General features: G+C 43.8%; 1 protein-coding gene across 5 annotated transcripts; it reads left to right on the forward strand.

Moving 5' to 3' along the window:
- Window positions 1-6,727: 6,727 nt before the first annotated feature.
- Window positions 6,728-16,211, forward strand: LOC147418153 (uncharacterized). 5 transcript variants are annotated; one of them, XM_086507538.1, is made up of 6 exons: window positions 6,728-7,223; window positions 7,848-8,065; window positions 8,818-9,294; window positions 9,397-9,612; window positions 14,057-14,170; window positions 14,819-16,211. In XM_086507538.1, exons 2-6 carry the CDS (start codon window positions 7,928-7,930, stop codon window positions 16,040-16,042), a joined length of 2,169 nt encoding a protein of 722 aa, XP_086363664.1. In that variant the 5' UTR covers window positions 6,728-7,223; window positions 7,848-7,927; the 3' UTR covers window positions 16,043-16,211. The 5 variants fall into 5 exon arrangements, with proteins under 5 accessions (XP_086363664.1, XP_086363662.1, XP_086363665.1 ...); XM_086507536.1 differs by having other exon boundaries at window positions 7,862-8,065; XM_086507539.1 differs by having other exon boundaries at window positions 7,866-8,065.
- Window positions 16,212-16,784: the final 573 nt, after the last annotated feature.

Raw genomic sequence — 16,784 nt, forward strand, 5'->3', positions numbered from 1 at the left:
ATTGGCATTTAAGAGCTCTCAACACATAAAAGATCTCATAAACAAGTATATGCTTTTAAGAACATCAAGTGACATGACCATAAGAACATCTATACCAAATCAAACCCAAAAATGGCTTAAATTTGCACATAAGCAATGTGCAAAAGCATGCATGTAAAACATGAAGAATAACTTTGAACCATATCAAAATTGGCATACCTCTTGCCAGTCAACGAGTGCTAGCTCAGTTGATAGAGCAAGAGCCTCTTGAGTCTAAGGTCAACCTCCTTGAGAGCTCGTGTGACATGAAGCCCATAGGGGCTGTTCCCCACTAGTCCATATGATGGGTTGGCCAACCTTATCCGGCTGGGATGCTCCACCTCACAAGGTCAGGTGTGTGAGTTGTAATTTCAAGTTCTACTCTCTCTATGAAATAAAATAAAAAAACCTCTTGCGAACCTCATAAACCCATGAACGGAAGGTCAATAGAAGATGATAGGACTAGGGTTTTAGATGGCACTTTGCTCTCGGATGAAATAGTTTATTATTTGTAGACACTATTTTTGACGTCATTGAAGAAAACTTTTGTTCAAGACACTTAAAGTTACATCTTTAATATGAATGCGAATAAATTATGCAAAAATGGATAAATCCATACAAAAATTGGTAGAAGGGTATTTTTGGAATTTCTAAATTTTAGGGATATTTTGGGATCTACCTCAAATTTCACAGATAATTTGGTAATTCCCCGAAACTCATCTTTTTTTTTTGTAAAACTCACAATTGTGAGTGGATAGTATTAAACATCAGAAATATACATCAACGTCGAGCTCAAACCGAGCCTTGAGGGTCAAAGGATTAAAGTTTTCTGCTTGACATAGAAACCACAACTACTCCTAGGCTTTACTTATTACAAGATGTCATCATGACATGTATTGTTCTAGACCAGTCCTCTGATGTTTGTTTGCCTCCGATCATGTGGATTGTCACTCTGCTCTCTTGTATAATTTCACAAAAGCTTGCCACAGTCAGATCCCCCTCAAACACGCGGCGGTTCCTTCCTTGCCAGATCTGGTGAAAGAAGTAGTACCTAATTATTTGAGTGCAGACAAGAAGAGCAGGACTTCCCAACCTATTACTACCAAAGAACAGATCAGTCTTGAAGAACTTAATTTGCCATGTCCTTTGAATCCACTTGCATATTTTCCCAGCCATGCCACTGATTGCCTCGCATCCCATGAAAAGGTGGGCTAGGTCTTCACTAGCTATTATGCACCCCGGGCAACGATCGGACCCGATTCCTCTTTCTTGAATCTTTACGTCCGTCGGTAGAGCACTCCACATCACTTTCCACAAAAATATCTTCATATACTGAGGCCACCTTGGCTTCCAGATGTTCTCCATGACTCCCTCCCACCGTTTTTTCGTCCAGTGCCTCTTCCATAATTTGTTGAGGGGGCTACACCAATTAGCCTCGTGCATTAATGCATGGTAAATGCCTTTAGAATGTGGTTTCCAAAAGAGGATACTCCCGAGCCATCTCCAAGCGTCCCATTCAAAGTTGTATTCAAGGGGTAGTGCAAAGCGAGATATCCCCGAAACTCATCTTATAAAGCCAAGCATTGGTCATGAAATGCAGGGGGTAGTGCAAAGCAAGATATCCCCGAAACTCATCTTATAAAGCCAAGCACAAACCTAGGCAACAAATTACAAAAGAGTCTTGCCCTAAATATTCATTGCCCCAAGGAACCTTCATAGGCCATTTGAAAAGCTAGTACGAAGGTGCGCTTTCAGCGACGGCACCTCCCTCTCTCTCACTCTCTCTCGCGTCATCGGACTTGAAGGAAGGAGAGGCTATTGCGTGGAGGTCCAAAATCCCTCCCCTTTTTACTTCGTTAGCGTAGTGTCCAGTTTCCGCTCCTTGGCCCCTCAACAGCCCACGTGGCTCTGGCCCCTCAAAAGCTAAAAACGTGGTTTAGTTTAGAGCTTTACAGCGCCGTCAAAAGCCCTGAAGCTCTAAAAAAACAGCGTCGTCAAAAGACCCGAAGCAGAATAAAAGTTAAAACCTATAGGTGAAATTGGCTGGTTGACGAAGATACCGTATCAATCCGGGACAAGGAGACAGGATAGGAATTCAGAGGGGGCTTGTCTTCGGGTGGCTTGTACAAGCTACATGCCCTCTCAGATAATCACCAGCGACGTAGGTGATCTATATGGAACTCTTGCTATGGACATCTACATGCAGATGCTTTTAGGCGTGCCTTCACTCAGCAATTGGTGGAGGGCTTGCGGACAATACGTTCCACGCATCCGAGAGAAGCAGTATAGGGAGGCTTTCTCGAAGGCAGTTTTCAGGAGAGCAACTCAACGTTGGAGTTGGCACATACGGATATGTGCGGTCCTATGTCCGTGGACTCACTAAAGGCCTCAAGTATTTTATGCTCATCCTCGACAACTACAACAGGTTTCTATGGGTATACTTTCTTACTCATGAGTCAGAAGCGATTTCCACATCCATTTGTTGGAAGGCACACGTAGAAAAAGAATCAAGACATCATGTGAAGGCCGTCCATTCCGATCACGGCTCACAATCTACATCGCAACAGTTTGTTCATTATTGTGCGGTGTTTGGGATCTTCCGCGAGCTTTCCAATGTTGGCACTCCGTCGGAAAATGGGGAGGTTGAGCAGAGGAACCTAATTGTTGTGGAAATGGGACAAACCATGCATAGAGATCTGCCACGCTTCCTGGGGCAGAAGCTGTAGCTACTTCAGTTCGTATTCTTAACCACGCTCCGACTTCCGTAGTTCCCCATTCGACTCTCTGTGAGGCCTACTTTGGGCGGAACCGCGCTCCTACTTCCGTAGTTCCTCATCGACTCCCTGTGAGGCCTACTTGGGCCAGAAACCATCAATCTCCCAAAGAAGGATAGATCAAAGTTTGATGCGAAATCCCCCAAGTTGATTCATGTGGGATACAATTTTGTTTCCGCGTCATATCGTCTTTACGATCCGACGCCCCAGAAGAGTGAGCATAGCGTGATGTAATCTTCGAGAAGTCTTTAGTATTAGAGAGGGCTCTCGATCTACCTTTACAGGGGGACTCTCCTCATGTTTCTATGGTTCCTGATGTACCAGACCATGCGACGGTCTTTATGACTCCCCCTGGACCTTCCGACACCGTCTCTATTTCAACCTTCCGCCATTTACGTCCTTCTCAAACTCCAACCGGTGATGCGTTTGTTGTTTTGGAGGAGGAGAATGTTCTTGAAGATGACAACAACGGGCCTGATGAGTTGCCTTGTACCGATCCTGGCTTCCAACCAAATCATGTTCTCGACGAAGTGGAAGTTGCAAAAGAGCTTGTGTGTTATCCTCGCTGGGTGATCCAGTCCCTGAAGTACTCAAACATCACAAATACTGCGTCATCCTTACTTCGTTAGCGAAGTGTCAATTTTCTCATCCTTGGCCCCTCAGCAGCCCACGTGGCTGCAGCGCATCAAAGCTACTGTAAAAACAGCACTTTATAGCGCTAAAAAAAACGAATCACGACCTCCTGCGAAAAGCTACGCCGATTTTCATCTCCCCTTGAGTAGCCCTTCTACGCGCTTCGGCTGTTGAGAAAAGATGTCGTGCTCGGCACTGTCTTGGTCGATAAGTATGCAAAGTGAGGGTCTCTCTCCATATTCAATTACCTTTGCACGTACCTTGAAGGCATGTGGCTCTACACAAGATGCTCATATGGACACAAAAACTCAGAAGCATATTGTGAGTCGGAGGCTATTAAAGAAAGATGTCGTGCTTGGCAGTATTGTCTAGGTCGATATGTATGTCAAATGTGGTACGCTTGAGGAAGCACAAAATGTGGTTGAGGAGCTTCATATCTGGAATGGCATTGACCATCCAACGGCAAGTGCTTGCTTGCTTTTTTTATGACCTTCATCAGTCGCCTTGTCAAGACGTGCAGCTATTGAGCTATTCATGCTCTAAACTACAATTTCGGCCCTCTGGCGTCTTTCTCATCGCAAACTGAGAAATCGTCAGAATTACAGCCTTTCAGTGCAAAAAAGGGGATCAGCTTCCTTTCTTCTTTCTTGGTACCTTCACAGAAAAACCACAAGATGGGTAATCACGTCGAATCGATGCAGGATGTCGGCAAGGAAGCTTGTCAAGGCTATTCTAAGCATATGCAAGCAGAAGGCTTTTCTCCAATGCAATCATCTATGGAAGCAAGCACCTATGCTAGCATCTTGAAAGACTTCGTAATATGTTGACATGGGTGAGAGAATTTATGATGAGAGTGCTCGTCAGTCACAAGCTATTCAGAAACAGGTATGTGCGCAAACGAGAACAGGCCAGAAAGCTCTAGGTTGTTTTCAGTTGATGCGACGCGAGGGCCTCTTTCCAATTGCACCTCTCTTCAGATGCAATCACCTATGCGTGCATCTCGAAGGCATGTAGCTCTACGCAAGATGCTCTTATGGACACAACAACTGAGACTGATATTGTTAGTCACGTGGTGCTTGGCAATGCCTTGGGCGATATGTATGCCAGATGTGGTGTGCTTGACAAAGCACAAAAACTCCTTGAGGAGTTTCTTGCCAGGAATGTCGCCTCTTTGAATGCACTGATTGTGGGATGTGTGCAACAAGAGCAGGGCCAGAAAGCTCTACGATATTTTCAGTGGATGCAAAGCATTGGAATGCACTTTCCCCATAATACACACAACATGAAGCAGATGCAAACGGAAGGCGTTTCTACAAATGCATTCACATATGCTTGCACCTTGAAGGCTATTGACCTTATGCAAGCGTGTTGTGCGGAACGCCACCACAAGATCGCAGGAAGGGTCTCTATCCAGACGCAATCAACTACGTCTACATAGGAATCTGGAAGGCATGCAGGTCAACAGATGCAATCACGTACACAGCCATGGATATTAGAATTTACGATATGATTGCTAGTCAATGTCTGTTGGGAGTACGATTTCATGCTTGGTGGTGGTTTGATCGATATATATACAAATTGTGGTGTTCTCACAATAGCACAAAATCTTCATTAAGGGTATCCTCCCTGGGATGTCGTCTCTTACAACGGGTTAAGTGCAGGAGATGCCCATCATCGTTGATGCAAGGAAGTCCATTGCCGACAGACATTCAATCGCGGTGAGTAAGCATTATCATTTTTTGATTTCTGATATTGAGAATGCAGTTAATGAACACACTGAAAATTGCACGTTGTCGTGGAAATGGCACGTTCCCTCGTATTATAAAAATTGGGGAGGATTGTGCAAACTCCTCCATGCAAGGAGATTTGCATGTTTTCTTTTTTTTAAAACATAAAAATGAAACAACAAACAATTAATAACATTGACATCTTGTACGATCATGAACATTGAGCTTGACAAAACTCTTAACACTCCTTGTGGTTTTTGGCGAGGTACCCCTCCGAAGCACTACAATCGGTAACCAATTTATGCGGAGGTACACCACTAAACCACGACGATCGGTATTCGAAACACTCTCAGGCAAAAAAATCTAACACTCTTTTATGAAATCTCTCTCTTCTCTCTCTCTCTCTCTCTCTCTCTCACTTTCCAATATTTTCTTCGATCTCAGTTCGATGGAACATAGCTAACGAAGCACTCTAGATATAATAGTATGGGTGAGTGTGAATAATTAGCATTCAAAAGTAGTGAGCTTTTGCTTTGGGTGTGAGAAAAGCTGGAGGCAAGATGCAGAGGGGAGAATGTTCACCATCTTATCGTGAAAAAATGGGGAAAAAAAAAAGTTCTGCCGTTGGGATGAGTGAGGCTAAAGCAAAGAGCACTGCCAGAGCCGCAGATCAAAAGCTGCGTTTGAGGAAATGATTCTGCCAATGTTGGGGAAGGGGCCAGTGGGGCATGCCCAAGAAAGCAAATGAGAAAGTGCTGAAAGGGTGAAACGTGGCGAGTAATTAGGCTACCCACGTGGCAAAAGGTGGGGACGATGATGGGTAGTGAAAGTGAGCGGAGCTGACGTGGCGCAAGGCCTGCAGGAGGAGATCAAAGCCGCTGAGCTGGTAGGAGTTAGAAACGCTGATGTGGAGGTGCCATGGAGGCAGGCAAGGTGGTGATGAGAACGGTGGGGATTGAGCACAGCTGCTGAGCTGGTGAGAGTGAGCAAATGAGATGCGTTCACGTGGACAAAAGGTTGACGTGGAGGACCACAGAGGCGGGCGAGGAAGGCCAAGGGATACGGGGAAATGGAGGCCTTACACACAGGGAGAGACTTTTTTGGAAATTGGAGGCATTGAATGCCTTGTCTGCAGGCCCGAGGCCGAAAGGGTGAGCAGGGGGGGAGGCCCCCTTCGCCCCCTCACATGAACTCATCACACCCCATAGCAGGCCAGCGGGCAGCCAGCCATGAGAAGAGAGAGAAGACAGAGAGAGAGAAGAGAGACACAGAGAGAGAAGCGAGGGGGGAGAGAGAGAGAGAGAGAGGAAGCGAACCGAGAAGCAGGAGCAGAAGTGGGGGGCCAATGGCCAAAAGCGAGCGCTTTATCCACTTTCCAGCTACATTCCCCTCTGCAATCCGCCACCTCAGCCTCCTCATCAGGGGCTGGAAGTTCGGCCGCTTTTGGCCCCCTACCCTCACAGCACACGCATACACATTACAAAATTATTATTTACAATTCTCTCTAGCTCTGCGTCTCTCTCTCTCTCTCTCACACACACACACACACACACACACTATACACACGTCACAACTCACAAGTCGCGAAGTCCTTTCTGTTTTAGCTGCTAGCTGCCGTTCCTTACTAAAACAATATCTGCAGCCTGCAGATCGAGTGCAGCAAAATAGGCTTCTGAGCTCTGATCAGGCTAGCTACTCTCTCTCTCTCTCTCTCAAAGTTACCCTAATCCCTTCATTTTCACGGCACCGCAACGCCTTTCCCCATCGCCAGCTGCGTGCTGCTGCTCGTCGTTCCATCAAAGAGAAGGTAGAATCACACGATTCATCTCTCTCTCTCTCTCTCTCTTCATTGCGCCAGCTACTCGAGCTCCCCATTTAACGCTTTAAGCTCATACTTCAGGCAGAGATAGGTCGCTCTCTCCCTCCTCCACACACAGAGGCGCGTCACGCAACTCTCTCTCCTTCTCTCTCTCTCTCTTTCATTTGTGCAGAGAGAGAATGGATCCTTCATCCGTCCATACTCCATAGCTCTTGTGCGTGGGGATCCCAACACGGCCACGCTTACTTCAAGGTCGCTATATAACGCTCCATTTATTTATTTAATTTAATCACAACAAAACACCTCAGATTTTGTCCAGTTTTTCACATTCACGAGGACCTCAATATTTGTAACTCCGAAGAAAACCGGAGGTATTTAGAAATAAGACATGTTCTTGGTAATTCTTCCCCTCTAGAATTGTAACTGGCGAAGTTAGGATCTTGGCCAATGGCCGAGTAATAAAACCCCAGGCTTTATTTTATTTTATTTTTCTAACAAAATGAAAGGCTTATTATTTACTTCTTGCCTTATCTTTGTGATTTAATGCTATTTATTGGCTTTGTCAGTTTCGCTAGGGAATCAAATCTTGGAAAGTTAATTGAAATTTGGAATGCATGGTATATATTAATAAGCAAGTGAATTTGTAGATGAAGCGTTTTGGACCTTAGTAAATGTTTTTCTTATCCCAATCAAATGTAGCTTACGCACATGCTAGGATTTCCTATGTGCAAGAACAGAAGGCTGGAATTTGTTGATTAAGGTTCCACCCATTTGGAACCTTAGTCCCTGCTTTAATCTGGTATTTGATATTAATTTGTCTATTAAGGTTCACCCACTTGTTCAACCTTAGTCCATGTTTTAATCTAATTTCATCAGATTGAATGTGGCAGGCAGATCAGGGGAAGCACACAATGGATTAGGCTAAGGTAGATTAGCAGAGCTGGTAGGAAGAGATTATGGGCAAATCAGCCAAATTGTTTAAAGCTCTTCTCAAAGGACTCAAGTCTTCATCCAAGGACAAGGGGGCTACAGGGGATGCCATATATTCCTCTGACCCTCTCACGCTACCGTCGGAAAGCAAGGAGCAGCAGCAGGTAAGCGCTGCGCCGCCACTCACATTCGGTACTGCCTGCTTGAAGTGCATTGTGTTTGTGTGAAATGCACCTTACCTCAGAGAGAGAGAGAGAGAGAGAGAGAGAATACTGCTTGCCAATCGGCTTCATCAGGCAGTGCATTCTCCTCACATGAACGGCTTTTTTTAACCCTTGATTAGACCTTCTAACTATTTTTGTGTGATTGAATGCCACATGGGGAAAATTCTTATGAAAACATGCTAAATAGTGCTTCTCCACTTGAGTCTGTTTGGATGCGATATGTTTCTGTTAGGAAGCACTGTAGCTTATGCAATGCAATGTAGCTTTCTCTGATGAGACCTAAGTTGCGCGTCCTTTTGGCGTGAGGCTAACCTTCTTGTAAAATACACACACACACACACACACACACGCTCTCTCTCTCTCTCTCACACAGACACACACTCTTTTTTCCACACGCAAGCACATACATTTCATTTCATTTCTCTCTCTCTCTCACACACAAACAAACACACACACACACACACACACTCTTTTTTCCACACGCAAGCACATACATTTACAATTTTATACACAATTGCTGTACTAGCTACTATTGCTGCTGTTGATGACACCTTTAGCACTATGTATGCACACATGCGTGTTGAATGGTGTGTCTAGTATGTGTGTGTGTGTGTGTGTATTGAAAGTTGTACACCTTTGTGCTGGTGTAAATTTGAACACACAATGATGAGGAGATGTGGATGACTATGCAGAGAAAGGGTTATACAGCAAAAGAAAAAACCCGATGGAGCCTCGGCAGGTCGGCTTCGCGCAATTGGGACGCGGAAACAGTGAAAGCTCATGTGCAACATCTGAAAGGAGGAGGTGGAGAAGGGAAGGCAACAAGCAGGAAAACAGCAGCAGAAGAAGAAGCATACATTGTGAAGGAGGAGGAGGCCCATAAGCAAGCTAAATTGACGGCGGACGTTGTCGACAACGCCCACAATGTGAAATCAAAATCTCAGCAGTGGAGTGATTATCTTGACCGTGCTGCAAAGCCTAGTAGTGCTCTGGACTCTTTGGATGATGAAGAGGAGGGCTTTATTGTAAAGAATTTTACACATGATGATCAGCTGAAGCATGAGCTTGAGCTGGCTAGCAAGGGTGCTGTGGCTGTGGGTTCACATTGCGTTCCTGCCCAGCTTGACTGGGCGGCCAGGGTCATCCAAACGGCTTTCCGGGGTTATCTGGTACTGCAAATAATCCTATATAAAACCTTAAAGCAAACCTTGGTTCGGTCTCGCTTTAACTAAGGTTTATTGAAAATGCAAAATTTTAAATATTTGGTGCAGGCGAGGCGGGCGCTTCGGGCGTTGAAGGGGCTGGTGCGGCTGCAGGCGCTGGCGAGGGGGCGGCTGGTGCGAAAGCAGGCGGCAGCGACGTTGCGGTGTGTGCACGCCCTCGTGCGCGTGCAAGCACGCGTGCGCGCCCGCCGCGTACGGATGTCCGAAGAAGGCCAGGCCGTGCAACGTCAGCTGCAGCAGCGCAAACAAGCCCCCCTTCCCACGGTCAGTCACTTCACACTAGCATCCTTATTGCCTGTTGATTATTCAAGTTCAATGTTTTGTATGCCTATGCATGTATGAGAGAGAACAGAGAACTAACAATTCCAAGAGATGTAAAAGATCTTTTTCACGACTCTTCAGCTCAGGACGCATTCCTCAAGGGCAAAATGGACTAACCAATTGGGAGAAAGAAATGAAAATTTTTGTGTCGATGTCCTAGGTCTAGTTAGAAAACTGAAGTTGCTTCAAATTTGGAAAATGCTTCTCATGAAGATGGAAGGTGTAGAGAAAGGTCTTTTTTACTGACCTTTCTCCTAAAAAGTGCGACCCCATGGCGATCGGCGAGGAGCTCGGACCCATGGTGTGAGGAATTTTTATTGAGGGAAAGGACCTTTCCGGTCATCCAGGTCTAGGGGAGGGGGGCCAAGCACTGCACTCTGACGACAAGCACGTGTAATCTTGTAGCACAAGTACATGCAACGACTTTTCGCATGCTGAGGTGTCGCACAATGACTGTCAATCATTACCATGCGTATTATGTGCGTTGACTTATCTCGCATCTAACGACATTAGGCAAAAATTACTGTTTGTAATTGCTACTAGATGAACAACCAAGGTCCCATGCCTCTCGACTCTGGACCTTGACGGAAGGAAGAGAGAGAGAACATATTTAAGGTCAAGCTTGGCACATTTACTATAAGCAAAACTCTTACATCAAGTTCCTTCAGGGGGACTAGGGGTTTTTTGAAAATCCCTTGCGTTTGAATTTTTTGAGATTATAACACACCCTTTTCTTGTTATATGAATGTGTTTTTAATAAAGTTTTGAAATAATACCCTGATATCGTAAAAGAAATTTGCTAATTTTGAGAGCTAAAAATAGCTCTTTGTTGAACCCACGTGAATTTTAGGTGACCTTCCTGAGGGTTCAAGCTTGACCTGAAGCCAAAGCTTTTGGTACCTTGACTTCTTCCTTTTGCAATTGGTGGCCTTCTCTATCTTTTTGTACAAGGTGTAAGGAAGTGAGACAAATGAGTTTGGAACTTTTTGACTTAAAAGACTTAAAGATGGATTCAGACATGTCTAAATAGTAGAAAGTCCTCAAATGGAGTACTCTTTCTTGTCATGTTTGAGCTACTTCGAAATAACAGGGCTTTCGCTCAGTGAGTTTGTTAACTGACCAAAAAAATTAAATTGTGCTTTCTCGCGCAGCTTATAAGTAGGTAAGGATAGTTAAGTTTCTAATTGAAACTCTACAAATGTCTATTCTTTTCCAAACTATGCAAACTTTTGCATATTTGCAAAAGTTTGTGGAACGCATCCTCTCCTCCTTTATTCTCTCTTTATACCTTTTTATGGAGAGTGTGGGTTATGAAACCCACCGTGTGGAGACCCTCTAAGATGTTTTGGAAGCCATCACTTATCCCGTGGACAACGAGAAAAGTCACAGTGACATACATAACATATAAGGACGCATTCGCGTACGCAAGGTTCTACTCCCGCCTGCTTGCATAAACAAAAGTTGCCTTTCACTTTCAACTCTGTCGAAAACAATAGAATGAGCCTAAGCCATCTTCTACCCCCGCCTTGCTTAACAAGAGTTTTTTGTGCACGTTGCAATTACCAGCATAAGAGAAAATTGATGACGGGTGGCGGGGGTTCTACCCCAACCGCGTGAATCTCCTCTAAAAGGATGAGAAAGTGTGCGTGAGCAACTACTCAATACCCCTCTGTAAAGAAATAGCAAAACAATTGTCATATTTCTCTCTTTTTCTCTCTCTCTCTCTCTCTCTCTCTCTCTCTCTCTCGCGGATAAGTATGTGTCTTCTTACAATCATATTACCTTAATATTCTCATATGCCTATTGACAACAAGAGGAAAAGTTAAAATTGTCTCTAGATTTTGGGAGTTAGTGTAAAATAGGAAAGCCTAGCTCAAATTTTCAAAAACTCCTCTAGGAGAGAAATGAATTATGTATGGTTATATATGTATCAATGGGTGTGTGTGTGTGTGTGTGAGAGAGAGAGAGAGAGAGAGAGAGAGAGAGAGCTAGTGCACGGAGGTGAGTTGTACTAGGGGGCAAAAGCTTTTACTTTTATGGTATTTTTATATTGATCAACATGGAAGTAAATATACGAAGATTTAAAAGAAGCTGACCTGTCATCGAATAATTTGATTGAATAATATAAGGCAATGTATAATATGTCTATTATTCATGTGAAAACGTTTTGCGAATAACATATCATTTATTTAACCTAGCTCTATGTTTGAATGTTGCTTCTCCCCCAATGGTTCATGTTTTGTCCGTACTAGAACTTTGAAACTTTGATTTTTCTCGATAGAGTCTGTTTCATGCTTATAGTTGTTTTGTGGGTGGGGCGATGGTAGACCTCACATTTAGAGGATTGGATTTTGGACTAATTTAATTGGAAAGTCCTCCAAATTCCAAATCCCTATCTATCAATTGCTTCACTTTGTGCGATAGTGAGGTTACTTTGTAGTTATATGGTTTTATTTTCGATGAAAAGTGCAATGATATCGGCCATGTGAGAGGTCTCCACTAGGGTAAGCTTAGTACTCATGGAGTACATTATTTTTTATATGATACAATCTCTTTGGTTACTGAAAAGCTTGTCATACTTGCATGAACATAAGTATCTATCATGAAAAACAGAGAGCAAAGTGGACAAGTGTGGGCAAAAATAGTGAAACTCTTTTCATCTCCTACACCACCACCTTTCACTTTAGCATTTGGCAATGGTGGGGACCTAAATGGTTTGATCTTACAATTCAAGATTGAGAAAATAGTCTTTTTCAAGTAGTGCTTCTAAGTCAAGTATCAAAGTGTGTTTATAGACATAACAATTTGTTCACTCAATACATTACAAATGATTTCTTCCCTCCTCTCTACCCCTTATGCTCACACAATGTACACATAAGAAACTTGTTTCGCGTGTTCACTCGCCCTTCAGACCTTGAATTGGCCAAAAGAAAGAAACATCTCAATCACTCTACACTAGGGATGCACATGTAGGGTAAAACCCTTTGCCTGCTACAAAGGAGAAAGTAGTATGGGCCATGTATTTTGACCTCTTATTGCCAGTAAAGAGGTTTTTTCTATTTGCAATTGAAATACCCCCCCTCCATTGGGACCTCTCAAGAATTTCTCAAAGCGGGTCGCACTACTTTTGGAGGCTCGTAGCTCATGGGTTGGCCCTTTCTAAGTTCAAGGGCCTCCCAGTAGCACATTGGTTATTCTAAAGAGGAACCCCCTTTTGTATTTTGTTTGAGACAAGTATGGTTTAAGGCATCATCTGATTGAGTCTTTGCAAAGTAAGGTGCTTGTGTGTTTGTGGGGTTTTGTTGACACTCATAGACTGTCCATGCACCACTTTAACAAAGAGGAGGTTTTTGAAGGTGCTATGTCTTAGGAGCTACGGAATGATCAAGGTTTAGTATGTTAAACTCAAGCACTAAAGGTAGGAGATGCACTTCACATAAAAAAACTCCTGCTAATCAAAGTCATGACCATGTGAAATGAGCTTGAATGTCAAGACAAGGGGGTAGTTATACCCTGTGGAACATGGTCCCTAGCCACATGGTCTTTGATGCAAATGTTTCAGCCCCTCTAGTTAGTGAATTCAGACCCCATTGAATCATATGGAGGTATGTACTTTGATGTAATTTTAAGGACATTTGAGCTAGTAAGGTATGTGGTACACATTTCAAAAAATAAATAAGTAAGAATCTCAGGAGATGTCATTAAAAGAAATGGGTACTCAAAGTGAAGAAAGGGAAGCATGCGATGTTGTGGAGGGACAAACTGGCTAATGACTATATTCTTGTAATTTTTTATCGTTTTTCTTCCTCTTACCTTCGCATGGGTTCACGACAAATGAGACAAAATAGCTGACATAAGAGAAGTGAGACAATGACCATTGACAAGGCCAATGCAACAATGGCAAATAGAACTGAACGTAAGCCATTAAGATACTTTCAACAATTCGCAGGCAAACTTGCAATGGCCAAGTAGATAATTTTCACTAGTGTAATTTGACATTCAAGCTTTGCATAACCCAACTCATTTTTTTTCAGTGCGAGTGTCATTCTATCCAATTGGCTACCCAAAATGCCTAGCAAGCACATTCGAAGGAAAAATCTCACTTGGCCATAACAGATTATGTCATGGAACTGGCTTATCTTAATTTCCAAGTTTCTCTAGGCTCACATTGAAGTATCAAGCTCCATATCATAGTAGTTGTTTGAACCTAAGATGACTTTTTGTACCTAGGTTTTGATTGTATATGGTAGCCTCTCTCTCTCTCTCTCTCTCTCTCTCTCTCTCTCTCATCTTTAAATATGGAATTTCCCTCCTTTTATTAATGTTTGAAACTATGGCTTCTTTCTTCAAGGATAAATGGGTCAAAATTATTACATGTTCTGAACAGGAAGAGTGGGATAACAGCCCAGCTACACCTCAACAGCTTCAAGCCAAGGCCCAATACCGGCAGGTAGCTGCCATGAAGCGCGAGAGAGCTCTTGCATACGCCTTCTCAGAGCAGGTAATTAAACCTTCTTTAGTTGTAGTGCATGGAGATTGAGGTGGGGTTTGAACTCAGAACCTGGCAAGGTCAAACTCACTCATCTTGCTGCTCTCACTCTCAAATTTCAACATCTTACCTGGGTAGTACTGGATTTTATTAAAATATAATTTTTTGTCCATTTCTTATTGATGATCATTTAAGCTGCTATTCAATGTACAAGAAAACTTTAGGCCTCTTAAATGGGAGCACATGAACAGCATTTAATAACCTTCAATAAAAGTGGTCTAATGATGGGGTGCAATTGGAGTAAAAGGGAAGGCTGAAATATTTATTAATGCAGGCCATAATTCATACAATGTAACATCTCTGTCATTATTCATGAGCTGTTGAAGCCTCACATCACAAATGCATAATCTAGGAAATGGTCCTTTTTTCCTAGTGCTTGGCAATTAATGCTCATTAAAACCCAGCGTTTAGTACATGTTTCGACGGCCGGAATTTTGAAATCCCCGGCTAGATTTTGAAGATGGCCTTGAAGAAAACCGGCAAACTTTTACAAATTTTAGTGTAAAAACTAGCAAATCCTTCAAAAAAATTTGATATGAAATTGGAAAAATCCATAAAATTGTCTTATTTTCACCATACCTTGTTTGTCCTTTTGTTCAGCTCAGGAGATGTGCTCCAAAGCAGAGTTCATTTGTGATAGATTGCAAAGGGGACAAGAACCACTGGGGATGGCGATGGCTCGAGCGATGGATGGCGGCTCGTCCTTGGGAGAGCTCCTTTCCCGGGCTTGCTCGAGAGCATGTTAGTGTCATGAATGTGATGGATTCAAACCTTCTTCTCATCAATAACAACTCCATCACCAAAGGAGCGCCCTCTCCTCCCAAAAGCTCCCCTTTTGTCAAAAAGAGGAGCTTGTCCATCCCTGACAGTACCATGCTCAACAACTTAGAAAGCATCCTTTCCCCTAGTAAAACCACCCCTTCCCCTCTGCTACCCTCCCTCTCTAAGCTCAACTCTTTCGGGCCCCAACACATTACCAACTCCGCCTCCTCTCCGAGCAGTCGGTCGGCGGCTCTTGCTTTCGATGCATCACAACCCCTCTTGAGCTCGCCTTACCGGCTTCGGCTCTCTTTGCCCACTCTCTCTTCTCTGTCCTCCCAAAAGTCGCCGGTTGCGTGCAGAGGCATGCCATCTCTCTCTACGACATCGAGCTTCAAGGATTGCGGAGCCATGATCGACAAAGACAGGATTGTGGCAGAAGCTCTGAAGGGATCTTTGGAGGCTTTCAAGGGTCCTGCAAACATCAGGAGAAGCAAAGATGATTCAAATATAGGGTGTGTTTCTAAGGTTGAAAAAGGGTATGAATTGGGTAATGGTAGGCTTAAGGTGAGTAATACAAAGGGGGAGAAGGCCCTTGATGCAGGAAGTGTGCATTCTAAGGTTAGTGAAGCTAGAAATTCTTATGAGAAGGGCTCTTCAGCAGGTAAGGCTGCTCTTAAAAGAGACCAAAGCACAAGGCTCGGTGACCAAACCAAAAAAGAGCAATCCCCAAAGCCAACAAGCTGTGACCAAGCAGACCCTCCTCCCTCTTCCATGCCTGGGTACATGCAGTCCACCCAATCCACCAAAGCTAAGGCGCGGCAATCGTCCAGCCCCAGCCCTGCAAAGAAACTGGACGGGTCGCCAGCTTCGGCAAGCAAGAGGCGGGGCTCGCCTTCCCCGGGCTCGGATCCGAAGCTACAGCCCTCAGGTTCGGATTCAAGGCTTCCGTCCCCTGCCTCACAGAGGCTGATTTCGCACGTGCGTACCAGTAGCAGCCGAACTTTGCTGGGCTCCTTCAAAGACCACAACATGCACACAGCAAATGAGACTCAAGTGAAGTGAGAACTTTCCTTCCCTTTGACCACCCCTATTTTGTGTGTGATCTAAAAAATCTCTCTCTCTCTCTCTCTCTCTCTCTCACACACACACACACAATCACTGACACACATCAAAACTCTAAATTACAATCATGTGTGTTTTTTTTATGCTTAAGACAGTTGTATTTCAAATCTGTTCTGAGTGGGTTTTTTTTGTGATTGGGTTCTCTCTCTCTCTCTCTCTCTCTCTCTCTCTCTCTCTCTCTCTCTCATTCTCATAACAGGTCTTGAGTTACACTCTGCTCGTCTGATAGATCTTTAAGGTCTCTTGGGATAGTTTCCTATGACGTTAAATTCTCTTTTTCTTCTCCTCTCTCTCTCTCTCTCTCTCTCTCTCTCTCTCTCTCTCTCTCTCTCTCTTATTATGGGTGAGTGTGTGAGTGAGAGACAAAGAGTGAAATTTGAAGAGGCAATAACCTGTCTATCACGCAAGTGCTTATGTTTGACGGGATCCTTGTCTGTATCCACTATAAATGGACTCTTTTGATTTCTGTGAAGTCTCTTGGGATAGTTTGTGTGGCACTACAATCCTCTTCTTCTTCTTCTTCTTCGCCTCTCTCTCTCTCTCTCTCTCTCTCTCACACACACACACACACACACACACACTCAATGTTACATTACCCAAGTGTTGCTATTTGAAATTCCAAAACGCTTGACAAGCATCTTGCCTTCAAGGTCATCTTGCTCATAGAAATGAGAATTGTTTG

Source organism: Adiantum capillus-veneris, chromosome 30 (assembly GCF_014529385.1).
Source record: "Adiantum capillus-veneris isolate H3 chromosome 30, ASM1452938v2, whole genome shotgun sequence".
In the NCBI taxonomy this organism is placed as follows: Eukaryota; Viridiplantae; Streptophyta; class Polypodiopsida; order Polypodiales; family Pteridaceae; genus Adiantum; species Adiantum capillus-veneris.

What these genes read in the sequence shown, in the direction of transcription:
- LOC147418153 (XM_086507538.1), top strand. Translation starts at nt 7,928, where the DNA reads ATGGGCAAATCAGCCAAATTGTTTAAAGCTCTTCTCAAAGGACTCAAG. An exon ending in CGGCTTTCCGGGGTTATCTG is followed by an intron (nt 9,295 to 9,396) that starts GTACTGCAAATA and finishes TATTTGGTGCAG; the next exon opens with GCGAGGCGGGCGCTTCGGGC. An exon ending in AACAAGCCCCCCTTCCCACG is followed by an intron (nt 9,613 to 14,056) that starts GTCAGTCACTTC and finishes TGTTCTGAACAG; the next exon opens with GAAGAGTGGGATAACAGCCC.